This window comes from Rhyacophila brunnea, unplaced genomic scaffold (assembly GCF_057557595.1).
Source record: "Rhyacophila brunnea isolate RB1 unplaced genomic scaffold, BYU_Rbru_1.0 scaffold_4, whole genome shotgun sequence".
NCBI classification, from domain to species: Eukaryota; Metazoa; Arthropoda; class Insecta; order Trichoptera; family Rhyacophilidae; genus Rhyacophila; species Rhyacophila brunnea.
This window is the reverse complement of record NW_028233068.1, coordinates 52,131,100-52,158,049: the sequence shown is the minus strand read 5'-3', so window position 1 is coordinate 52,158,049 and position 26,950 is coordinate 52,131,100. Positions and strand designations below refer to the sequence as shown.

The following is a 26,950-nucleotide window of genomic DNA, read 5'->3' as shown; positions in this document are numbered from 1 at the left end:
CCAGAAGGAAGTTGTAGTTTTTCAAATAAATACTGATTTACAATATATTAGGCGGGCAGTGGCGCACCCAGGGTGGGGGGGGGGGCAAGGGACCCTGGCACCCCCCAATCATGAAAATTATCAGAGTGATTTTAAACATTGAAATTGAAAGCCAATAAACTATACCTTTGGGCTTAGACAAATAAAAACACGGCAAAAAAATGATTTGTAATTCTCCAGCACCCTTTTTAGAAAAATTTCTTAGATTTTAATTTCTAACACAAAAATTTCGAAATACTAATGTCGGGTTTTTTTAGAGACCCAATTCCTAATGGAACTGTCAAAAAATTCTCGGTGTCTACCCGAATTCCGGAGTGGTGTAGGTCATAGCTGGGGAGGGCTGACAGGGCTCTAGCCTGGGGGCCTGGGCTGTGGGGGGCCCGGCGTGTCGGGTTGACCAGATAAGTGAGATAAACACACATCATAAATTAGCTTTAATAGTAAAAAAAGTCGCCTGCGGCGATATTATACTTCATGACCATGAACATTTTCAATTATACAATTGTGCAATATATTTTTTGATTAAAATATATGTCTATACTCGACAGCTCCATTATTAAAGTAGATGCATTAAAAATCGCCAATAATTCACTGTATAAGTACCCTTAATTTGAAAAAAAACACAATTTGAAAAACGATAATGTAGTGTTTCACACTGCCTTTAATCTTAGCGGTAGGAAGGGGGCCCGCCAAATATCCTAACCTGAGGGCCCGTTTCAGGATGTGGGGACTATCGTGTAGGTACACCGAGTGCAATAGACAAAAGACCGATAAACGAGAAATTAGGCTGTGAAGAAGTAAAAGAGCCTATGGGACTAATTTACATTCTCCTCCTTGGGCTCCCCCCAATATTAAATCCTGAGTACGCCACTGTAGGCGGGTATACTTACTGTGACTATATTTCCTTGGTGTAAGTAGGGGACGTTTAATAAGTTTTTTGTTGAATGTTTTCCTGAGGTTTCGGCGCGAAATTGTGTATCGAATAATATTTCGGCGAAGTTCCAATTTAATGATGTTGTTGCTGTGAAACATTTCTTAAAAATAATACCTATCTTGTTTAATTCTGGGTATTGGAGAATATAATTATCTAGTATTTTGAATTAAGCAATATTAGTTATTTATTAAGTGAATCTGAAATTGTGTTGTGAAGTTTTTGACAGATGATAAAAGTGCGTGGCGTTTGAAATAAATGAATCTGCAATGTGATATAACTTGCAGCTAATTTAATCATTAGTCTTAGTAATCGTTTTTCAGTTTCAGTTTCATATTATATTCAAAGAAGTGAGTGAAGTGAGAGTGGGTCGATTGTTTGGGCACCACATCAGTTGACCTCATGACCTTATGGTGGAGCGAGTTCAAAAGAAATTTTTGTGACTCCTTTATTTGAGGTTATATAGATACCTACTATCCGTGGCTTTATCCAACTGACGTTCTCTTAAGTATGCTTACATACTGTAGTTCAAGTGCTAGAAGATATCAATATTTGGCCACGTATTTCTTTCGACGTATACGTGGTGTGAATGAGAACTCTGCCATTCTTGGTAGTATTGACTTGTGTGTCCCTGATAACTATCTTAGAAATAGGGAGCATCAGTTGTTTGTTCTTCCGAGGAGCAGAACTAACCAGCCATTGATGATGCCAATTGGGAGGGCAATAACTCTGTTTAACCAAATCGCTTCGGATGTTGATATATTCCATCTACGTGAGGATGAGTATAGGTGTACGTTGTTTTTTAAATTCTTAAAATAGGGTCTGCTTAACTCATCCGGTGTACTTCCTTGTACCTATATACTTTATATTTTTTTGTATTTACACATTTCTACTGTAGAATAACTTAATACTGATAATATCTCTTTTTTATGTACCTAATACTGTTTTAATAATATTTCTTTGTTTCTAAATGTCATGTTGTGAACGTCATAAACTTATAATTTGCAATGTCCACAATATGTAAAATAAATTAATTGAAGATGATCTTGGTTTGGTTACCTACATTAGTGTGTTAGTAACACTAGTAACAGTCTGGTGTGATTCGATGCGTTATATATCATCATTTATCATAATATATTGAAAATACATTATTTGAAAACATCTCATGCATAATATACACACTAGAAAAAACTTTTTATAAAAAAAATACGACGTCCAACGGGACTTGAACCTGTAACCGCTGGATTCGTGCCAGTGTGCTTTTCCAAATAAACTACCGGCATCCTACTTAATTACGATGATTTTAACTAGTGGTTAAAGTATTAAATTGCGTTACAATGTTGGCTGTTGGTTTTTGTGTATTAAATCAGGGTAAGTATCAATTAACTCCTTAATTATTATTAACTGACATCATGGATCTGGATTTCTAAAAAAAGGTTTTTCCTAGTGGATATATGCATGTAATGTTTTCAAATTATGTATGTTCAATATTGAATTTATAGAATTTTTCTCAAATCTTATGAGTTATTCGTTGAATAAAAGAAACAGTTTAGTAAATAATCACCATGTTCAAATATGAATTATTATTGTATTTCTGCAAACACCAAACACATAAGTGAAATCATTAAACAATTTACAAATATGTACTTACCGGACAATCGTTTGGATTATCAAAAACACAGTACAGTAACAGTTGACCCCAAAAAAAATATAACCCCTAATTTTAAAAAAATTCTCCAGAATGAAGGTTGACTTATTTTTGTAGCTCTTCGGACCATATTTTTTCATCAGTAAATTTAAGAAATTCCGTCCAGACGCAAAATCGACTCGATTTCGTGTTTTCATAAAAAAAAATGAAAATTTGTATTTTATGGAAAAAATTGGTTATTGTTTAAATTGCTCCTCCAGAATTTTAGCTCTATGAAAGAGTTGCACTTCTAAGTAGTGTATTTTATAAGAGAGGGAAATAAATAGTTACCCGAAGTTTTGGAGTCAGTTGAGTAACCGAATCTCAACTAAATGAAGCCTTTGGTAATAAATTCTAATAAAAGTATGTTTCTGTAAAAATATAGTAGCGAATAGAGGTGAGTTGGAAATACTGTCACCAGTTTGTGTACTCAAGTATCGGATGAAACTACCCATACTCAGTACGTGTGGCTCAATAATCTTGTTCCAAAAAACTTGTGATAATATCTTTGCGAGTTTCGCTGGCTAGTTGGTAGACTTTCAATACTATTGACATTAAACGCGCGCGAGCGAGATAGCACTCGAATACAATTATATTTTAATTTATTAGTCTATGCATGCGAATGACATCATCTTTTGTATGAGAATAGGTCATAAATTTTCTGTAGCAGCATATTATTCCCTCGGAAATGTGGTGAGGTGACGCAGTTTACAATAAAAAAATCACTGTTCTTCATTATGTTAACAAGAATATTATAAAACAGAAATAGAAAAACAACTCATAAATTTAAAATGTTTTTAAATTTTTTTAATAAACGGGACATTTCGAAAACCCCAGCTCAGTGTATTTTTAGCGATTCTATTGAAGCCGATATTTCAAATACTAATATAGAGTTAAGTTTTAGTTCCAGTTTAGTATGAGACTTATATCGCATACGCACGCCAAACGCTTTATATAGTATTCCAAATACTAGTAAGTATTTTGGAACAAGTTTTGATACTAAGTATTTTTCTATACCGGTAGTAAGTATACTTAGTCTTCAAAATCGACCAGTTTTCCCACCTCTAGTAGCGAAGATAAGTAGGTAAGTATTTAAAAATGTAAATTAATAACTCTTTCGAATAATTTTTAAAATATATTTATTCATATATATTTATTATTATAATTCAGGATAAATCAATAAAGTTTAATTATTACAAAAGGTATTATAACAAAAATAATATTAAGGGAAAATATTAGAATGTCCAAATGTAGCTATAGATTCGCCAACATTGTAAAATTGCCCGTTGAATGAGAATTCTACATGCTAACATTTGGCATACCATTCAATATTTTTTCTACTGTGAGAAGCTTAGCTTCGAATTCGAACAGCAGACAATTAATATTGGCATATCTATCTACATCTCCATGTGTTTCTTATTATAAATTTTTTATTAGGTAAATAATAAAACTTTGCATTGATTATTATTTTTTCCTTATATATTATGTAATTTTTCTTTATGTTGATGTCTATACTTCTATTTTAAAAATCATATTTAGAAACATAAATCATAATTTTTGCCACCGAAGATGATAAACTTTTTCCATTTGAGTAAGCGGACATGCTCAGCTCCAATTCAATTTCTTGAGGGCCAGTTATCGTCTTTTCTAGAGATACTACTCCTAGATGCGGCATTTCTGTCAACCTGTTAAAAAATAACGACAGAAAAATATTATTGAATAAGTATACATAATGTATCATATATACATAATTCATAATAGATACAAAAATAAGATAAAATAATACGTTGAAGGTAAATATTATAATATACAGATGAAGTATATGAAAATGATGAATGTGATGTTCATGAGAACATTGTATACATAACAATACAAATTTGTGTAGCACAAAGTAGAGTTTCTGCTTGCAGATGTGTCTGGGAACGTCGAGCAACTAAAAATACTCCAGCATTTGGGAGGACAGAAGAGCTCAGAAAAGTTGTAAAGTTTTTTAACGGAATTCGAGGAAGGGTCTCAACAATACAGCCCAGTGACATCTCAAGGCAAAGTGCCACCCTTAGGCAGATTTAATTATAATGATGTCACATTTCATTTTTAATTTTTAATTGTATGCAAAATTCAAAGTTTTTAGGGCATATATTAAGATATATACACAATATCTTAAGACAACAAATGCAATAAAAAATCTAGAAAAAAATTACATACATAAAACTTACTCTCAAGCAGTGGTGGTTTTAAGTACATGGTGTTGTGAGGCGCTGATAAGTTTGGATTCCTCATTGTGAATTTTTAAAACTAACATGTTGGCATTTTTTAACACTTCAAGGAAAACGACACCGCTCTCAGAAATTATAATAATCGTATTCACTCCTTCATTTGCCCCCCCTAAGCAATCCATAACCTGCCTACCTCCACGTGACATCATTGATGGAGGCTCACCCAGAGGGGAAGAGAAGGCGATTTGACAGCGGGTTGCAGTCAAAGCCTCAGTAAAATTGTATAAATAGGTTAATAATTTAATTAGGTGTAATTATGATTCAGCGGTTACTTGGTGGTATTCATGATAATTTGTAAAATGGGTATTCATCACATAATAGTGAATATTATCAATAAATTACTAGCTGAAGTACTCGGCTTTTAACGTGGACGCTTCATGCGTTGGTATACATCTGCCTTTACTGAGCCCTTTTTAAAGAGGCACCTAGCGGAAAAAATACAAAGCTTGCAATGTGAGACATTTTTTTGATAATTTACAATTTCAACTGTATTAATTAATAAATATGTAATATCTGAAAACATTAAAAAGATTTTTTTTTTATTTTAAGTCAAAGATAAACCTACAATTCAAGAAAAATGTTATAAAATGTGAATTTTGTTCCCGTCCCCATCTTATTATAACATATATTTTTATGGTCATATTTATTATTAAAATTTAGTTTATTAAGTTTTCAATTTTTCTTCGAAAATATTTTTGACTAATTCATAGTTTTAATATTTTTATATTAATTTTAAAAAACATCAATTTTTATAAAAATATAAATGTGTATAACTTGAAATTCTTTTTATTTATATCAAATCGAGCTTCAATATTGTGACCATACCTAAATAACATAATATTTTTATTGTCAATTCTGTATGGGGAGGGGGGGGGGGGTAGAAAAGATGCTTTGTAATATGGTAAAGGGATAGTTAGTGAATTTCCAAGTTATAATTGCGTAGAGGGTGTGATAAAAGCATTCTTTATAATATGCGGTGAATACCAAGCAACAAACTCATTTTATAAAAAATCAATTCTCATCGCAAAATCATTAATTGCGGTAACTTTCCTGCTTGTCATCTGACATGTATTTTCCAGGACAACAGTGAAATAAAAACGCCTTGCATTAGTGTTACAAAATAACTATTTTTATACAATGAACAATGACTAATTCACTATTCATATGAACAATTTAGTATGCCATTAATTATGTAAGTAAGTAATGAAAGCAAGAAGTCAACAGCAATCCGCCATTTTCCATTTTTTACAATGTATGCAATGATGCCAACGCAGAGAGTATAAAGTTTCATGTTTACGAATTCAGCAAAACTAAAATTGAGGCGGTCAGAGCAGTAGTGGTGTAACCCACAAAAATGTCTAAACGGAGTTAACGGTTGGAAAAGGTTCCAGGGGTAATAGGGAACCTCTTCCAATGGTTTACTCCGTTTCGAGATTTTTGTGGGTTATGCCACTTCTGCTCTGACCGCCGCAATTATTCTGGAATATTTATTAAAATGAAATAACTACTTAATACAAAAAGTTCATGTAACTCCTTCTATTTTAATAGGTCAAGCTCTTTGCTTAAAACAATTAACTTAAATACAGGATTCAATCCAATCTAATGGAATTTGTTTAAAAATAGGTAGATATCAAAACGAACCATAAGTGCGAGTGAGAATGCAACATGCTTATATCTCCATAATATGCGTTAGAGTAAGATAGAATTGCTATGGCTGAATCAAATATTTTTTCATTCATTTAAAAACTGCTAGCACGTGTTGCTGAAATTTATTGTTTTTCTGTTAGATTTAATGTTAGTGGTAATTATTTATAGTTAATTTAGTAGAAACTATGGTCAACTATGTTTTGTTTAAATTTGGTAGCCTTACTGAGAAGCAACATGATGGTATAACGTTTCATAGTTAAGTTAATAATATTAAAATTGAGGTTCTACTATGCGTTAATTTTGCCGAACAATACCCACTCTCTTTATATTATTACTCTGAGGTAGACATATACATATGAAGATAGCTTACTTGAAATAATCGATTGTAGCTGCTTTTATTCCCGGAGGTGCCTTGACTTCAATTAATCGGAGGTCATATTTCAAAATGGCACCTGGCCATGCCGAACCGTGCATTGTTATGAGTTTCCCCTGAAAATGGAAAATTGTTCTTGATTTTGTATCCACATTAATATAATACAACATGGGACACCAGCTCCGACTTGGTGTTATATCTAAACTTACCTCTGGTTCAGTAGCTTACGGATAATTTCAGGTACAAATAATTATTGATACTCGATCCGATTTAGGACAGCATAAATATATGGAATAAACATACTGTCTTGCAATGAATAATGAGAATTTAGTAAAGTAACATGTGGTATCTAATATCAACATTGGTCAGTATAATGTAACATTTTGCAAGCATCAGTGGTATTTTAATTTTAATTTTAGCAGATTTCACTTTCCATTTGTAGTGTTCTCGTTCTGTGTTCTGATAATGACTTGAATTAAGAAAAAAAAATATTATGAATTCATAATTAAATTGCGTTAACAAATAAACAAAAATCGATTGCCAAAGTAGCTTGATTTGGAAGAGCACTGATGAGTAGTTATTAAAATTGACCAATAGTTAAAATTTGTTGCAATTAGTATGTCACCTCGTAGCATAGTGGTAATGCACGGATCAGGGCGTAAACCTGGGAAATACGGAGTTTGATTCCCCGTCGGGTTGGCTTACTTTTTTTCAAAAAAGATTTTTTCTATTGGTTATAATATATTCTTTTAGAAAGTGTTTTTCAAAATTATATATGTTCAAGTACCTAAGTTGTTTTATAAAGGTTTATTCTGGCAAACTAAGCGAAAGTCTGACATAAAGTAATTATTATTATATGCTTTAACTTGCTGTAATTCTGCTTTATAAATTTTATAAAGTGAAGTTACTTATTTACTTTATAAATCACCATTACTGTGGAACCGGTTAGAAAATTTTACTACTAACAGAGATAAAAAAGTGGGTGGTAGGTATAAAAAGGTTGAATACCCCTGTACTAATAAATCAAATTGACTTAATATATGAATTAGTTGAAATACTGCAATATTTTTACCTGGGGTACAGAGACATCCGACGTCAATGAGATAAAATTAAAAGAATATATGTCAGGTTTATCGGAGTCTCTGTAACGCGTAAGAGCTCCTGAACAATCCGTGTAGTAGGCCCCACAGGGAGATTGAAGTCGAAGGCAGCGACTAAAGACGAAGAGAAATACATTAGGTTAACACAACCTCCTTTCTTTGGGGGCCAATATGCTAATATGCTCCGATTATGATAGAACATGGTAATTAACTTTTACTTATTAAAACATGTCTCCTATCTTTTCCATTTTATTCGATAAAAAAAACACAATATGTAGTAGTTAATTTAATAGTAATCAGGATCGGTTTCGTCCACTTTAATGATCAACTGATGAAGTCATACCTATCTTAGTATTTAATACAATGTCGATCCTTTAAGAATTGCATTAACGAAAGAAACGGAAGAACACTATAGCATCATTAACCGGTTATATGCCTTCGGCGAGTTTTCTCGCTCTATGAGGCTGTGACTGCGAGTTATCTCGTCCGACTTTAAACTCAAATTAGTTGCCACTGTCGATTGATTTGTTTGAATAATTATGAAATACTAAGCCACAAATTATCGATATTACGGCGATTTTAGAAAGAGCTTCGCTCTACATTAACGTGTGTCGTTAAAAATCTGCGGCCTATCAGATATTGCCATAGTAATATCGTCAAGGCTATCAACTAATCATGAATAAGTGCTGTATTAAATCTAAACTAAATACAAATACTTTTTTATAACAACTTTTATGCTAGGACAGCTATTGATTATAATGGTTTCTTTATTGTGTGCTATAAATGTACCGCATATACAATAATGTTCTAATAAATAAATAGGGAGTAAAAAAATTAATAACTGGAATTAAAAAAAAACATTTATTAGGTATTTTTAATGAATCATGAAGTAGGTTTCAAATATTGGTACCTAATGAATGTAGTGGGAGGAGGGGCGCCAAAGTGAGACAAGGCGATATAACCGGCCTCATCTTAACGAAGAAGATAACACAAACCGTAAACATTAAAATGTATCAGCTCCGCCTGTTTCCTGTGCATGGGAAAATTTTAGATTTCAAATCATACGCATGGAAAATATAATGTGGAAAGGAAAATTTTCCAGTACTGCCTGCAACCCATCATTATATTTTTTGTGTTAGTTTTTTGCACTAATAACATAACATAAACGATCTTTTCATTAATAATTACTGCCGAAAGTTGGTAAGTCTCTAAATCACGTTATGGACTAATTTATTGCAATTTGAATTTTGTCATACCCTCAAAAATCAGGCATAATGCAAATTTCTTTATGTTTTATGTGCATATTCCATATATCAAATGACCTTGAATTTTTTTCTGGCATACATATTTATATATAGACACATAATTCCTTGTTAACTCAAAATACCTTAATTATCGACTTACCAACTTTTGGCAGCAACCCTACAAATTAAAATATTGATTGTCTTACTGCTTAGTTCCAAATTCCCGTTCGTACCCTTCCGGACAAGCGATGGCGGCGCATTTTGAGCTGCCCCTTATGTTGTAGCAGATTTCATCTTCATTGCAAATCCTGTCTCCAGTCTTGCATTCGTCAATATCTAAAATTTTAATGATTATTTATTATTATTAATCCATTTTTTTTCATATATCTACATAGGTAGAGTGTACGCTTCATAGCTTTGCACTCCGGCTCTAGGATGAAAATAATGTAATATATTCTAAAAATATGTTTTTTACATATTACATTATCTATTTATTTATTTATTACTAGATGAATACGTGTATTAATTAAGGCGCTAAGTACCAAAATAATAAAAACTGACATTTTTATAGAAAAATGTTCTACATACCAACGCCAATAACTTCAACTATAGTCTAAGTGCCTCAAGCAAGTCAAAAAAATACAGCAATATAATTAAACCTGTCGACGTTGTAAGTCCGTTGGCGTGTTTTATTTATAATGGTGTAAGTAGCACTGCAGTGGTCAACGGCATTCAATATAAAATAGCTGACGATGGTGTGTCGACACTTGCGAGTTCTTAATACCTAAAAGTATAGAAGCTGCCGTGATTGCTTCACACTGTAAAACTACATTTTTCAAAAGGTCTGCTTCATGAAATTTTACTGCAATGACTCGGTATTTTGTAACTATAGGCAGTACTACTTTTTGGTACTTAAGGCCTTATTTAATACACGTATTCATAATATTATATTAATACAAGTGAATAGCATTTGATCTAATTTTATGCAAGGTAAATCAGGCAAAGAGGCGTGAGTATCAGTGTAGCAAAAGGTGCAAAGTTATAAAACATAATATACTCTAGAATGTAAATAGACAAAACAGTGCAACAGCGATTGTACAACTTCATAAACCATTTTGCAGGCGCTAGTGGATCCATAGTTCACAAAAAATCATTCAATAATCAACGGTGCAATATAAAGCAGCGATGTCCAACCTTTTTAACGCTAAGAGGTACTTTGATCTTCGAAAATGTGATTTTTTAAATACAGGGTACAGCAATCTTGCTGTCAAATACATTATTTAGGCAGGGACAAATGTGAAAATTGAGAACACCCAGTAGACATACCCCTAACGAAGGGTAGACACGGCCCTCATGGTCAAATGCATAAGGCCTTTCATCCGTAGATTCCAGGTTTGATTCCTGGAGGGGTCACTATATTTATGTGATCTTCTTAAAGTCTGGGTGTTCGTGATTGTTTCACTTCTACATTACGACAAAAAAAACAGAATGTAGGTAAAGGTGGACGATGTGTATTGGTTTGATTTCAGGGCAATCCTGTAAATCGTGAAAATTTTAAAACAGAAATCCTCGGTTGACATTTAGGTATATTTAGTACCTATATCATAACTAATACACCCACGATGGCCGCACGGCTTAAGCATCGGCTTATAGCATCGTGGGTCCCAGGTTCGAATTCTGGGTCTGGCAAATACACATATTGTTTTTCAATTTGTGTGTAAGTCAGGGTATGGACCTCATAGGTTGAGCAAGTGGCTGACATCCATGTCTCGTAAAAACAAAATCTGTTAATACAAACCTCCACTCTGTGGAGGCCCATATGATCTTATTAGGATCGGCCATGGTCGGCAAAAAAAAAGTACCTACATCATGCATGGAAGCATTAAACTTAACACATACAAGAAATGGATGTAATAATTTCTTAACATATTAGGTCCATGCTTTGGGTCCAAATACATGTGAATTTTGCCAGATCTAAAACTCGAACCCGAAACCATTGACTTAATAAGCGGATTCGTTACCACTCAGCCATAGCGGACTTTACTTTCAATGGCTATTTTGTCCTTTATGTACACAAATATGTCACGAAGACAACGTAACTAATGAGTAACTTCGTGAATATGCGGAGAATCCTAGTGAAGATGGGATGGTTTAGAGTGATGACGAGAATTCCATGCACAGTTTCACTTCTGCCTCATGTGCTCGCCTGATTTTTTTTTGTTTTTCTGTTAATAAAATTTACCTTCGCAACTGATTTGATCAGATCCCAAGGTGTATCCTTTCGGGCAGGTACAATAATAGCTACCACGTGAGTTTTCGCAGTCACCAACACAAATAGGGTTTTCACTGTCGCATTCGTTTATATCAACACAGGTTCTGAAAAATAAAACTATAATTAATTTCATGTAATTTAGATAGTGGATCAATGTGGTTTTAGATGAGTATGAGATACTTTTAGGTTCAAAGGCACGATAATTAATAAAAAAATACCTAGTAGGTATGTAATTTTTTTTCGTGTCCGGAAACTTGCACGTTTGCAGTTCGCCGTATCATACTTGACTGTGAATATTGTATCGGAAATATATGGCCGTATATTAAAGACCGTCCAACCCATAGAGGTATTAAATAAGTCCAACCTCTGTGGATCGTATAGTACTGACATAGTAGTCTAAATAAAACACGGTTCTTGTCGGTTTACACTTTACAGGAAGACAGCAGCAAACAAATTTTGAAAATAGCCGATATACTGGATTATTTGTTAGGTTAGGTTAGGTTTTCATTCTTGAATTCATGAATTATGCCAAAATCAGCTATGAAAATTGAATTAATGTTCATATTGAATCTAATAAAATTGGAGACCGTATAGTATACGGTCATCTCTTTCCGATAAGAAAGCTCACGGCGAACTCTGCCACTGTGAAATGATGTTTTATTATTAGAGGGGGTCTTAAAAATAGCAAAAATCACGTGACATATGTGGAAGGCCACTAAACTGACTGCATTACCAAAGCCAACTCCATGATGCTTACGGCTTCAAGCCAATTACCCGAATCTGCACTGAATCATGCTGGAAAATAGTTATCGTTTTATTTTACTTGTGATTTGAGGAAACGGGTCTAAATGACATTACTTCACAATCGGGCAGACATAATGCGAGTATGTTCATGAGGTCAAAGGCATAGATATGTATCTACTAAAAATATAAAAGAGTGGGCGAATAAGTAATTCTACAAATCACCGCTAAAATGTTCTTAGCTATGATATAATGGTAGTTAGGTTGAATTAGGTTGAAAGCTAGTGTGTGTTTATTACCTTTCATCAAAATCTAATTTATATCCTATATCACAACTGCAAACAAAACTTCCCAACGTGTTGTCGCATTGCTGATCACAATCCCCTCGTCCTTCGTTCCAGGTACACTCGTCGATGTCGATGCAGGTGTTTTGAGAGTTGTCGGCAAGTCGGAAGCCTTGATTGCAGTCGCAACGGTAAGAGCCAATCGTATTGGTGCAGGTCGATTGCTGGGAGCACATCTGAGCCACAATAAATAGTCTCAATTATAGTTTATTACAATGATTATAAACAATAATTTGGGCAGGAAACAAGACAGCCTGGGACAAAAGCCTTGGCTAAACAGCATGCGCAATCTTAATCTAAATTCAATAATGTACGCATTTCTTGTGCAATGAAAGAAATCGGAACCGCGTATATTGATGGTTAAGCAGTTTAATACCATAATATCAGGAAATAGTACAATTCTGCGCCGCTGATTAAATGCTAGGACAACTGGGTGACTGGACAACAGGATGACAGACAAATGGGGACTACACAGATGAATGAAATGCGTGAAAAAATATTAAACCTAATAATATTATCTATCTAAATTAAAATGAGGTTTATGTCACATTCTGATATTACAATGAACTACGTCGATACTGTGTTATCGTCATTGGAAACACATAAATATTTCAAAGATCGTGCACTGTATTTCAATACATTAGGTTGGCACAATATGTTGCGCAAACTCGCAAAATCTCAATATTGAGAAATATTAAACCACCATGAAGCCATCATCATTTTTTTATGAACATACCACATAAGCGTGAAGTTTGATGGTTTTGATTAAAAATGTAGTTAGTCACGCCGAGCGAGAGAAAACGATGCAATATGATTCATGAAGAGCAGTTGGAAATAATAAAAGTAACAATAATTTTATATACTTACTACCCCATTTACACGTGCATGGATTTACTGCTGACAGTACGTATTATCACGGTCGTAACAAGAAAATGCATGTGTAAACATGTATTATCGTGCAAGTTGCAAGGTTGCATGCATGAATCATAAAAGTTCAGAAGCTTCTGAATTGCCGGTAAAAAGCGAACTACACCGCGTAGAGACTTATTTAGAGATTAACCGATTTTTACGACCTGTCAAATAGTACCATAAAATGACAACATCGCGTCTCGCTTACTCTTGAAGAATGAGATTGGAGAGACAGTCAGCACTTTTATGTGTAAACATTTATTGTCACGATATTTTAAAATACACATTATTGCTGCCAGTAACTCCATGCACGTGTACAGGCGCTATACCATACATAATTCGTGCACATTAGAAAAAATCTCAGTCTGTGCAATTTCAAGGTTAAGTTGTTCCACTATAGTAAAATATATAGGTAGGTACTTCAGTAGAACCACATTACATGTGTTTCAGTTTTTTGCTATAACTTTTTTTTTTGACCATGTCCGATCCTAATAGGATCATATGGGCCTCCACAGAGTAGAGGTTTGTATTAACAGATTTTGTTTTTTTTTTTCTTCGAGAAATGGATGTCAGCCACTTGCTCAACCTATTAGGTCCATACCCTGACTCACACACAAATTGAAAAACAAATGTGTACTTGTCAGACCCAGGATTCGAACCTGAGACCAACTATACCATAATAAATCGTCCAGTTTTCGAATTTAGAACTAAGCTCATCACGGTATAAAAAGAATTGAATGATTGTCAAATGTCCGCATGTGGCGCCCTCACTCAGCGGACAAATTATACTGGTGGATTTATAGTTGCTATGTTTGCACTACTAGACTCTGATGGATAATTATAAAAATGGGGTCTATAATCAAATTATTCATATTGGTGTAGGTAATAATTTTTCTTACTCTTCCTGAAGCGCACTCGTCTGTGTCGTCGCATTTACCTGACGGTGAAAGCTGGAACCCTTGTCTACACTCGCATGTATAACTTCCCGGTGTATTGATGCACTCCTGATCACAGGTGCCTATTCCCGAAAGACATTCATCTATATCTATAAAGAAATAAATAAATTTTATGGTTATGTTTTATGGCAAATACCTAATCAATTTTTTTGATAAAATGTGGTATGGCAGTAATATACCTTCTATCCCCGCCATTTTCTAAATATATTTTTCATTATTAAATTAATTCAAAAGGGTTTCAAGTTATACACATTTATATTTTTATAAAAATTGATGTTTTTTAAACTGAATATAAAAAATATTAAAACTATAGAAAAATATTTTTTATTTTAATTCAAAAATAAACTTGCAATTGTAAAAAATGTAACAAAATGTGAATTTGTTGAATTGGGCCCCATCTTATTACATAATATATTTTATGTATAAATAAAAAGGATTTCAAGTTATATAAATTTATATTTTTTATAAAAATCGATGTTTTTTAAAATAAGTAGATATAAAAAATATTAAAACTATGAATTAGCCAAAAATGTCTTAGGCGATGCTTAGAAAACTTAATAAATTAAATTTTAATAATAAATATGACCATAAAATATATGTAATAATAAGATGGGGCCCAATTCAACAAATTCATATTTTGTTACATTTTTTACAATTGCAAGTTTATCTTTGACTTAAAATAAAAAATATTTTTCTTTTTAATGTTTTCAGATACATATTTATTAATTAACATAGTTGAAATTGTAAATTATCAAAAAAATGTCAGAAATTGCAAGCTTCGTATTTTTCTGCTAGGTGCCTCTGGTAGGTAAAGACATCGCCTTAAGTGATATGTTAGAATAGGCTCGCTGCACATGTTTAATGTTAAATTGATCCACTATAAGTACTATGACTACTTCGTAATAAAAAAATTTAAAAAAAAATCACGAGAATAATTACCGATGCATTTTTCGTTCTTGTCCAATTCATATCCATTTTTGCACGTTTTCTCAGTTACGATATATTTAATAGGAGTAGTTTTATTGCATTCATTATATCTTGGATGTGTTTCAACGCTGGTCGCTATGTAATCATATTTGCATGGGAGTGTTTGCACGGGTAATCTGTATTGCGGGAAGTATCTTGGTACGGGTAGTTCAGTTTTGAATTGCAGTGTCGGTTTGTTTCGGATATCATCCCAGAAGAATGGTTTTCGAGTTGTTCTTAATTCAAATGATGGGCTTTGGAAAACGTGGTTTGGCTCACAGGGTATGGAGGCCGGGCCTGGACAGTTGGGTTGTCGGATGGTGAATATTTCACGTTGCACATTGCAGGGTCTATTTCTAAAAATATAATGTAATATCAACCACAATAATCATGTTATGTTCTTTTAATTAATATTAAGTAAGGTTGGATATAATATGTTAAAAAAAATCTTATAAACACTACATACATTTTCTTTATATTTATATTTATATTTTACATACATAATTTAAAAAATTACTAAAAGCAATCTTTACAAGACACTTGTAAAGCCAGTGCTCACCTACGCATCGGAAACCTGGACATTAACTCTGCGAAATGAACGAGCCCTGAACATCTTTGAAAGAAAAATTCTCTGCCTTATATATGGACCGATCAAGGACGGCACCAATAAATTGGAAAAGAAGATATAATGCTGAGCTCTACGGGCTATACAAAGATTGCTGCGCACTTCAATCAATTAGGATTGGGAGACTGCGATGGCTAGGTCATGTGCACCATATGAATGACAATGAACCGGCAAAGAGAGTGATATCCAGCAGAAGAGGCAGGCCAAAGATTCGCTGGTTGGATGGAGCTGCCAGTGACTACCGTATTCTGGGGGTACCGAATTGGAAAGCGGCCACACTGGATAGGGACAGGTGGAGGGAGCTGTTGGAGGAGGCCAGGACCCACACCGGGATGTCGCGCCCCTGATGATTATGATGAAAATTTAAAAACGGTTAAATGTAAATTGTACGCAAAACATTTCACAGTGGCACAGTTCACCGTGAGCTTTCTTATCAGAAAAAGATGACCGTATACTATACGGTCTCCAATTTCATTAGATGCAATATGGACATTAATTCACTTTTCATAGTTGATTTTGGCAAAATTCATGGATTTAAAAATGAAAACCTAATCTAACCTAACAAATAATCCATTATATCGGCTATTTTCAAAATTTGTTTGCTGCTGGCTTCCTGTTAAGTGAAAACCGATTGTTTACACTTTTGTATTTTAGACATGAATTTTATGTCAGTACTATACGACCCAAAGAGGTTGGACGGTCTATATACGGCCATATATTTCCGATACAACATTTCACAGTGAAGTGTGATACGACGAACTGCATACGTACAAGTTTCCGGACATGTTTGAAAACATCTCATGCCAATAGAAAAAATCAAAGAAAAAAATACGACACCAGATGGGACTTGAACCTGTAACCGCTGAATTTGCGCACATGTACTTTTCTAATAAAGCTACGGGCAACCTAATTAATTATGACAATTTTAACTATTAGTTCTTACATGAAATACTTATCAAATTGCGTTAGATATTTTCAAAGTGTGTATGTTCAATATATAAATGTACATAATACAAATATATTGTAGAATTTCCGTAATAATTCTTTATTTATTTAAGCATTTATGGAATGGTAAAAAGTAGATCTTGACGTAATAAATATACTAAATCAATGTAGAATATGAATATGGCAGCCCTCGTAGTCTAGTGAGTAAGACATTGCTTTATTATTCAGGGCTCTGGGTTCAATTCCCAGTGAAGTCACAATACATTTATGTGATTTTCTCAAAGCCTGTGTGTTTTTGTGATTGTTTCACTTCTATTACTACACTACTGTCATTGGACCTCATGGCCTATTTTTTTTTTAAATTTATTTATTTCGAACCATGCTCTTACTTTTTCATACAAGCTTGTTCAAAGGTTGTAGTGTAAAAAAAATATGTACAGCAAAATGTTGTAAATTTTCCAAAATTACAAGTCAATTACAAACTACAATATGTGTCGCTAAATTTTAAAACCCGCTATAACACTTTTTTGAAATAATTAAGATATATATATCTTTGGATTCGTTATTAAAATCTCTACATGAAAATTTTATCGCCTTTTTCAAAAGCCGCTACGATTAACTGTAATTTATGAAACAAAATCAATGTGTCTATCAAGTCCCGCTATATCACTACTAAAACATTCCAAAACCTTTTTAGTTCAAAAAGTTTTTATTGATTTTCTCAACATAATGAAAAAGTGTTATAGCGGGTTTTGAAACTCAGCGACACATATAAAGTTTAAGTGGATGTATATTTTACTATATTATAATGTTTAGTGAGGATTTAATTAAAGATATTATGTTTCGATGAATATTTTGAAAAAGTACGATAACCGAGGAAATCTCATTAAGCGAAATATCGACCTGTGAATTGCCAAATTTATGTATATTGCAGACCAACAAGATATGTCGGTTTGGTCACACTGTTCGAAAGTTGTATCAAAATTATTGTTACTGAACATTTATTTTATTTATGTATATTTACGAAGATTTAATATTTTCAAGTAACGTCTTGTTCATATACAGATCATTCATAATATCTGAACTCTTCATAAATCCATAACCACTGTTTTTTCAGGAGACAGTAACAACCATTGTCAAAAAATGACAACAAGGAATAAATTCTGCATACAAAATGTCAATGATTTCTAGTATTTAATAGGTTACAAAATTATTCGTTGTATCGACACGATTTAGGAGGTTTTTATGGATTAGATGTGTAATGGATGAAAGAATGTTACAAATAGTCAAATTAAACAAATACCTTTTTTCCAAGGTTTACGAATTTACCTGGAATTCTTAATTTGCCACCTAATTAGATGACTTGCCCCATTAATCGTATAGTCATAACAGCTTTTGTAACATATACAAATTGATTAGTGATTACATACCTTGACTCATGACACCCATTAGGCTCACCACTGTAGTACGGTGCTAGCACCTTTTTTTGGCACGTGTAAGTGCCTGGCATGTTAACGCACTCGAACATTCCTCCATACCTAGCGCAGTCATGAGTATTGTGGACACATTCATTTATATCTGCAAGCATTGATACACAGGGTACATTATTCCATACTACGTGTCTGCCAATGTAATTTGAACTTAATGGCGTTGTGAGATGGACTGTTATAGACAACACCACACTACTCTAGAAAAAAACATATAAAAGGCGTAGGGCTAGTGCGGGTATTCCACAACTTATTTTATCTTATCGTATCGACAAATAATATTTGATAAAAAATCGTTTGATTTCAATTAGTTTAAAAAAATTACACTGGCAAGTGTTGCGTGTATTATAACATCAATGGCAAGGGGTGGATATTGAATAGGCTGTTAAATAGATAAAAGGCATCACATTAAACTTTGTCAGTCATACTTATTTGTTTTCATTGAACTAAGAATACAATTTGCAGAATATGGTGCTGGTTAGTTAAAAAAAATATCCATTAAACCATGCCTAAACCGAACCATACTAGTTTAGGTATGCTATGGTGCCGTGGGGGCAGGCAGGTCATGCGCAAATTAAGAAACTGATGTGAATAAAACAACCTTTTAGAATAGATTCTGCGAAGTCGAGAATTTTTTGCCAGCGGCGCTGACGGCCACTATTCACTTTCAATTTTAGTGGAAAGATGGATCTGATTTTCAATTCATTTATCCATTAAAATAATATTTTATAAACATTGAGACAAAATAATTTGGGTGCAGCCATTTGAGACTGCTTAGGAGCGGCACTTTACCCAGAGACGTCACTGGGTATGGTTTATGTAGCAGCAAAAATTTGCAAACAATCGTCGTATTAGTTTGTGGGAAGGTGTATGTCAGTCTGATTTAACATTAAACATTAAAACTCAATTCTTACCATCGCAGAAGTTGGTGACCGGATTACTCAGATATCCAGTACCACAATTTGGCCGTGCGTAATCGCCACACTGATTACCTCCAAACATGGTGCACATTGGCGGAGGCAGATTTGATATAATTGCTGGTAACGGTGTAGTAGTGTGATCAGTAAAAATCACTGAAAATATCATATTATTATCATATTAGTATGTTTATAAGTTTTGCGTAGTCTCGTTGTGGGAGGACGAGACCGCTGGGTTTGGGGATGACCAGGAGGTGTAGATGGAGAGTCGTCAGGAGAAGTGATGAGAAGTCAACATTTGGTGGTGGTTGCTGCGATGGATGCAACAGCGAGTTTTATTTGCAGCGTAAACAATAGGTACAAGACCGTTATGTTACAATACTTATGATATGATATTGTCCTAAGGTCCGAATTCCTGGGATAGGAGCGAAAAGTTTACTGATCAGACTATTGATGACAGATGATTGATACTAATAGGTATTTAGACTGAGCCACTAATCAACTATGGCCTGCTAATTATATGCATTCATTATCATTGATGATGAAGTTTGCAATTGAGAAGTTTGCTGGCCTCTACATTATTGCACTTCGACACGCATGTAGAATATGTTGACTGTAGATGCGACAATTGTGCTATAGCTTAAATGATTTGCTAATTATTACAATGTTGAAATAATGCTGAGAAAGCACAATTCAAAGACATTGACCACTACATAAGTATATTATTATTGTATTTTATACAATACAAGCTGAAGTACCCGGCTTCGCATAGGGTCGCTTCGTGGATACATTTATCTTAGATATTTAAAAAATAATAATAAGTAATTATCTTTTTAATATTAAAATATCTGTGTAATACAATATGGCAATATGAAAATAATTCTAATAGGAGTAAAGGTCAAACAAAAGAACACTAGATTAAAATCGAATCCAAAATATGCAAACGTTATTAATAGTATTAATATGCAGTAAAAAATTCTAAATTGGATGGAACAAACAAACAACAAACTTTGTATTTTATATAATACTAATTTAGAAACCTTCGCAGGTGTACGCACAACAACTGACAAAAGTTTCATCGCAATTGGATGAATGGTATAGGAACGCATACGGGACGGACAGACAGACAGACATTCATTTTTATATGTAAGATATAGCCTATAACCTTCGCGCAAGTGCAAGCAATAAGTTGACAAAGTTTTATCGCAATTGGATGAACGGTATGGCAGCGCATAAAAAATGAGCAAACAAATATTGATTTTTATATATTAGATAATTTAAAACATCTTAGAAACAAATGAATAGTTACGTGTATTGATTAAGGCTCTAAGTATCAAAAAGTAGTATTGCCTGTAGTTACAAAATACCGAGTCATTGCAGTAAAATTTCATGAAGCAGACCTTTTGAAAAATGTGGTTTTACAATGCGAAGCAATCACGGCAGCTTCTATAATTTTAGGTATTAAGAACTCGCAAGTGTCGACACACCATCGTCAGCTATTTTATATTGAATGCCGTTGACCACTGCAGTGCTACTTACACCATTATAAATAAAACACGTTGACGGACTTACAACGTCGACAGGTTTAATTATATTGCTGTATTTTTTTGACTTTCTTGAGGCACTTACACCATAGTTGAAGTTATTGGCGTTGGTATGTAGAACATTTTTCTATAAAAATGACAGTTTTTATTTTTTTGGTACTTAGCGCCTTAATTAATACACGTATTCATATATTGTAATCTGGATTCCTTTATGGGTTCCCTTTATTAGGTAAGTACCAATATTTTTTTAACCCTTTGTGGCCCAGTGGTTTCACTGAGAAACCACCCGCTATTATTTTTGTGCTGCCATTGCCATCTAGTTTTGAGTAGCCATATTTTTTATAATGATAAACTATACAGTCATCTATGTATTACAAATAAAGTTCACGATCTAAAAACAGTTACAACAGATTTATACCAAAATGATTGTACCGAAGTTAGATATTTTGAGTGCTGTCACATGAAGAGATTTCAAGCAAAATAATTACACTATATTTAAAACATCAAAATATTGTCTGGTGAGTCTTTCTAAGAATTGTTTATATTATGTAGTCGTAATATAAAGTATATTATATAATTCATTAATAGTCCTTTCAGTTTATAATAATATGTTAAATTATATACAATTATTTGCTATTTTTTACAACGTTTTTCTTAGGTCGTATTCTTATTTGTACGGTGGTTGTTTGTCCGGTACAAGTCTTGCAATCGATTTTTAACTAACTTGTCGACTAGCTAGACATTTGAAACTTTTAGAATATCAGAACACGATGCCAAAGCATTTTTTAAATACTTTTAGTCATCTTTAAGTAGAATTGAATTCATTTTCAGTTAATTCTGTTTTGTATGAAAAGTTATTTCGATACCATTATTGGTTGCTAGGGGGTCCTAGCGACTAAATTATTAAATAATATATACATGCGTTACTATGGAAATCAATATGAAATGACATTTCATTATTCAGTATTTCTATCAAGTACAAATTTTTTTGATCGTTTAAGCTAGTCAAGTCAAGTTTATATGATTCAACAGAAAATTTAAAACGTTGTATATAAAAAGTTCTTTTTATCTTGTAATTATTCTGTGTTGAATTTCTATTTTTTGTTCTAGTTGCCCAGTGGTTAATACGTATAACCACCCTAAAAACTGAACATATGACATATAATTGTATTATACAAAACCGTTTTTAATTTTGGTTTATTTGAACAATTTGAGGACTTGGGCCACAAAGCGTTCAATTCAATTAAGGTAGGTGTGATTCTGGGGGTCCATATTATGTATGTCAAACAAAGATTGCTATTGATAAACTATCTAAATATGATTATCCTATATTTATTTTGGTTCACTTAATATTTATCTACTTCCAAAAGGGCACTCTTCGCCATTGATATAACACCGTAACACGTCATGTCAACGTTTTATTGAATTACTGAAATCGTTTATAATTTATATTTACCATTAGTACTCGTTTTTACAACTTTAGGTGTAGTGGTGATGGGTTTCGCTGTAGTTGTTTCAATTGGCTCCCAATCTAGTTTAAATAAAAAGAAAACATTTTAATCTAAGTAGGTAACTAATAATTCTGATGTAGATACCGACAAGCTTTATGTGAGGCTCCGTTGCATAGCACGCGCTATACAGCAAAGCCTCACGTTAAACTTGTCGGTCTCTACCTACTTTTATATTGTATTTTAATAAATTTATTTGAAGATAATAAAGATAAAATAATACAGTCTTAGATACGATCACGGAAATAGCGAGATCTCGGATGTAATGAAGAAACATTCGTTGACATTTTAGTTTATGATTTTCTCCATACGTTTATTCACTTTTATAACGAGCTACTTCTTGGGTATACCGAGCAAAACTGTTAATATGTCGATCGTTTAAAAACAACATTTTCAACCTTAAGCAATAAAATCCGACTGGCCAGTTAACTAGACCAATACCGCCGGGATCGGATTACGTTTATGACACTAGTTAAGTGTCTAAGTATATATATATACTACTACTGCACCCTGTTCCAGCATCGAAGCATGGAACAAATACAAGATCGTATCACTTCTCTCGCCTCCGACAATGTGAGTGTAGATTGCTTTTCTAGCATCACTGTCGGTGAGGGAGGATTGGCCAAAGTGACAAAATCCTCGATGCTGTGCCACAAGGCTACGGAGTGTCACTCTCAGATGGCATCTGGTATACGTGCCCTAGCCATGTGAAGGGCCTGTTTGTGATTATGACAATGATTTTTTTTACACTAATTATTTGAAATACATTATTTTTATTGGTGAAAATTGGTGATAGATTTACAATCTCCATTTGAAATTTATCACACAAATATATTGGATGGTAAAAAACTATATCTACTTGAGTGTTGATTCAATTTATATGGTAAATCTGGTATATCCTCGGATTTACTTTCAAGCTCGTTTAATATAAAAACCATTCGTACTTAATCAATACAATTTGCTTTTCTCCTGTTCCGTATTAGTCTGTTTGTTTGTAATATAGTGTTTTGCATTTTGTGGGTCACATACAATAAATTGAAAAATATTCACTTCTGAAACCGTGAATGTTGTGTTTACAATGTATATTTGGAAACAGAACGTGGACTTAATAGGTTCAACAAAATTACTAACATCGGTTTATGGTTTAAAAAATCGGTGTGTGTACTTATGTACGCGCGTTCGAAGTAATAATTCTTTGGCGTAACAAAACAAAAACAAAACTTGTGATAAACTAGATTCTTCGAGTAGCTCTTAATTATCTTGTTAAATTACACACTCAAGAAAAAGGACCGCTTATTGGAACAGCGTTGGTTTATTTCTATACACTTTAACTTATATTACTAAATTATATAATTATTTATAGTTGTTTTTATTTTTAAAGTAACAACTGTCACTATGACATTTAATAGTTTGTTTACATAAGGAATTGCAAATGGCCGACAATAATAAATTAACTGCCTAGGCAACGGAACAATTCTAAACTATAATATTATACTGTATAATCGTCACAATTGCAGTATCATACTGTGGTGTAAAGGCAGTGAGTTCAGCTGATAACCGAACAATCGTGGTTTGAATCCAATCGAGGGGGTTTTTTTTCGTGTGAAAAAATAAATTATGTGTTACATGTCACACGCCAAAAATACACTCTGATCTGATTTCCCAAATGCGCCAAAAAAAGTATAACTTCAAAAATCTGTTAATCTTTAAGAGATAAACACCAGATTGTAGAGCCGATGATGACGTATTATTCAATTAATGATTTGATTTAATACCATATTTCTCTTCTTCTGTAGTGGTACTAGGTTTTGGTCTCTCTGTTGTTGTTGTTGTCGTTGCTGTTGTTGTAGTACTAGTACTTAGGTTTTCTTGCTCTGTTGTTGTGGGCAGCGTAGTCAAATCTGCTTAGATTAGATCAAACTATTAATATAAACATCTCAAATAAAGTATTAGTTAGCTTACCAAGTTGATTGATTGATTTTAACCAAAACTGTAATTGAAACCGGAACAGAATCTTGGAACCTTGTAAACCCTTTAATTATTTTGGACCAGGAAACCGAGTATTGAGAACTCACACACCTGAACCTGAACCCATTAAAATGATAGGGTTTTAGAGGTTCAATTGATAAATTATTTTTAGTCATTCATCACAAGAGCTGGAGACAATAATTATTATGTACTTAACAAGTTATTACACATTCTAATATAGTTTTTTACTCATTTTATTGAATAGCTACAAATTGTGGTCACTACTGTAGTAAAAATAGTAGATGGCTACTTTTTGGGTTTTGAAATTAAGTATAAGAAAGTATCCATAACATAGTAGGAAAGATTATTGGTTTATAGAACTGGAACTGAACCCTGGAATTGAGATTCTGATTTTACATTTAATTGAACAAAAGCCGGAACTGAACCTTAAAAAAATTGAGGGTTCTAACCAACGTTCCCTCTAATTTTTCTATCGTGTGTGCGGATCATCAACGCAACATAACAAGATTTGGTGTCAGCCGTTAATGATGGGCCGTTACCCGGTGCGGTAAATTTACACCCCCCCCCAAAACACACAAATAGAATTTTTCATTAAAACACTGTTTTTTGGCATGAAAATTTTTACCGTTTAAAAAATATTGTGAGAACTGTGAAGTTTTCACAATAAGGATTACTATGAGACTAATGACAATGTTTGTTGGAAGTTGAAACATGTCAAAGACTAAGAAATGTAGAGGACCCGTCACATAGGTGGTCATTGATAAACACTAAAATACTTATCTTCTTTTTGAATACTTTACGCAATAGAACGGGACGGATATAGTGATCCCGCTCGAGTAAAATTTTATTTGCGTGCTCACATTAGTCGCACTTGACCTTTGCCTTCCGAGAAATGAGTCAAAGAATTGTGCATGCGATGGTTTCGTGCATTCGAGCAAAACTAAAATCTGGCAAAGGAAACTTTCTTTTACAATATTTTGTGTGAGGACTGTGTTAGTGATGAAAACATGTCTGCGAACACATGTTCCAACACAACAACTAGTGCATGTAGAGTTGACGTTGCTAACTGCAGAAATCAATCACAGGTTTATTTCCCGTTTACACGTGCATGGATTTACTGCTGAAGGAATTATTGTGGCCATAATAAGAAAATGCACATGTATTATCGTGCAAGTTGCAAGATTGTATGGATGGATGAAAAAAGTTCAGAAGCTTCTGAATTTTCACGAAATAATTTGTACATGCATGGTAGAGTGTGCATGCGCAGTAGAACGATAGTGGTGAACCTGCCGGGAGATATACGAACTACACTGCACAGAATATTTTGACGTTTACCGATTATCTACGAACCTGTCGGAATCTGTATGAACCTGTCAAATAGTACTATATAATGACAACATCGCATCTCGCTTACGGTTGAAGAATGAGATTGGAGAGACAGTTATCACTTTTAAGTGTTTTTAGTTATTATCGCGGTAGTTTAAAATACACACTATTGGTGCAAGTAAATCCATGCACGTATACAGGCGCTATTATGTTAAATTTGTCATTAGATTAATAAAAATAGAGGTTCACTCGAAAGTAGTCATTCGCATTTATTCCTAAATTTGCTGTCTCTATGCAATGCATCCCATGAGATGTCACTTTCTACCAATGTTCATGTCATGTAATATTAAAATTGTAAATGAATGTTTTACCTCAGTTATTATTAACCATTGACCACGACAGTCGCTGCATTGAGCAACACTATTCACAATCAGTAAAACAGTTTGAAAAATATAAGGAATAAATACAAGGGAGTAGCCATGATCCCCTTTCCCCTTCTGACTTTTGAACTGCCGTTCTCTGTCTCGAGAAGATCTTCCTGAGAGGCTCCCAGGCCAACTTTGAAGTGCGCTTCTAATTTGTTAAATAACTGTATTTTCCCAAAAGTTTGTGGAAATATGCAGGTCTATTCTTAACGGTTATCCCTTTAGCACGTTTCTTTTATGTTCATTGGTCGAAATTAACATGGAAGGCATTCCATACACAAAGCAGTTATCGTCAGCTACCTATCTCCAATTCATAATACGCCGAAAATTTAGGTTTGTGTATATCGTCACTATTCTGGCAGAAAACACTAATTCGAAAAAATGACATATTGAGTTAGTACCAAAATGTTCCTTATTTCAAACTTTACCGTCTGGAAACCTTCTTAATAAATAAACAGTCTTTATTTTAAAGTCATCCTTTTTACGATTACTTAATAAACTCACATGATAGACCATTATTTCAAACATTTTAACAACTTCAAAGTCAAATTACTCAAAACTAGTATTCTCCAGTTAGTGTGTTCTGCCAGAACAGAGACGATATATCGGTCAAATTTGGGTATGTTCATGCTCGCCGTCACGGCCGAATCCAATAATTTTATTAGTCATGGCATTGCGATTGCAGCATCAAATGTAATT

At 33.5% G+C, this 26,950-nt stretch overlaps 1 protein-coding gene across 1 annotated transcript in view; it reads right to left on the bottom strand.

The window, feature by feature from the left end:
- Positions 1 to 4,049: 4,049 nt before the first annotated feature.
- The window catches only part of LOC147067502 (uncharacterized), a 39,465-nt gene continuing 16,564 nt past the window's right edge, over positions 4,050 to 26,950 (bottom strand). The window contains exons 7-18 of the mRNA XM_085953890.1: positions 24,287 to 24,412; positions 22,460 to 22,534; positions 19,457 to 19,615; positions 18,486 to 18,633; positions 15,459 to 15,841; positions 14,463 to 14,608; positions 12,610 to 12,830; positions 11,540 to 11,673; positions 9,504 to 9,633; positions 8,026 to 8,167; positions 6,951 to 7,069; positions 4,050 to 4,342 (exon numbers count right to left, since the gene is read on the bottom strand). Coding sequence (XP_085810016.1) covers positions 4,180 to 4,342; positions 6,951 to 7,069; positions 8,026 to 8,167; positions 9,504 to 9,633; positions 11,540 to 11,673; positions 12,610 to 12,830; positions 14,463 to 14,608; positions 15,459 to 15,841; positions 18,486 to 18,633; positions 19,457 to 19,615; positions 22,460 to 22,534; positions 24,287 to 24,412 — 1,946 coding nt within the window. The 3' untranslated portion in view covers positions 4,050 to 4,179. The remainder of the gene's footprint in view (positions 4,343 to 6,950; positions 7,070 to 8,025; positions 8,168 to 9,503; positions 9,634 to 11,539; positions 11,674 to 12,609; positions 12,831 to 14,462; positions 14,609 to 15,458; positions 15,842 to 18,485; positions 18,634 to 19,456; positions 19,616 to 22,459; positions 22,535 to 24,286; positions 24,413 to 26,950) is intronic.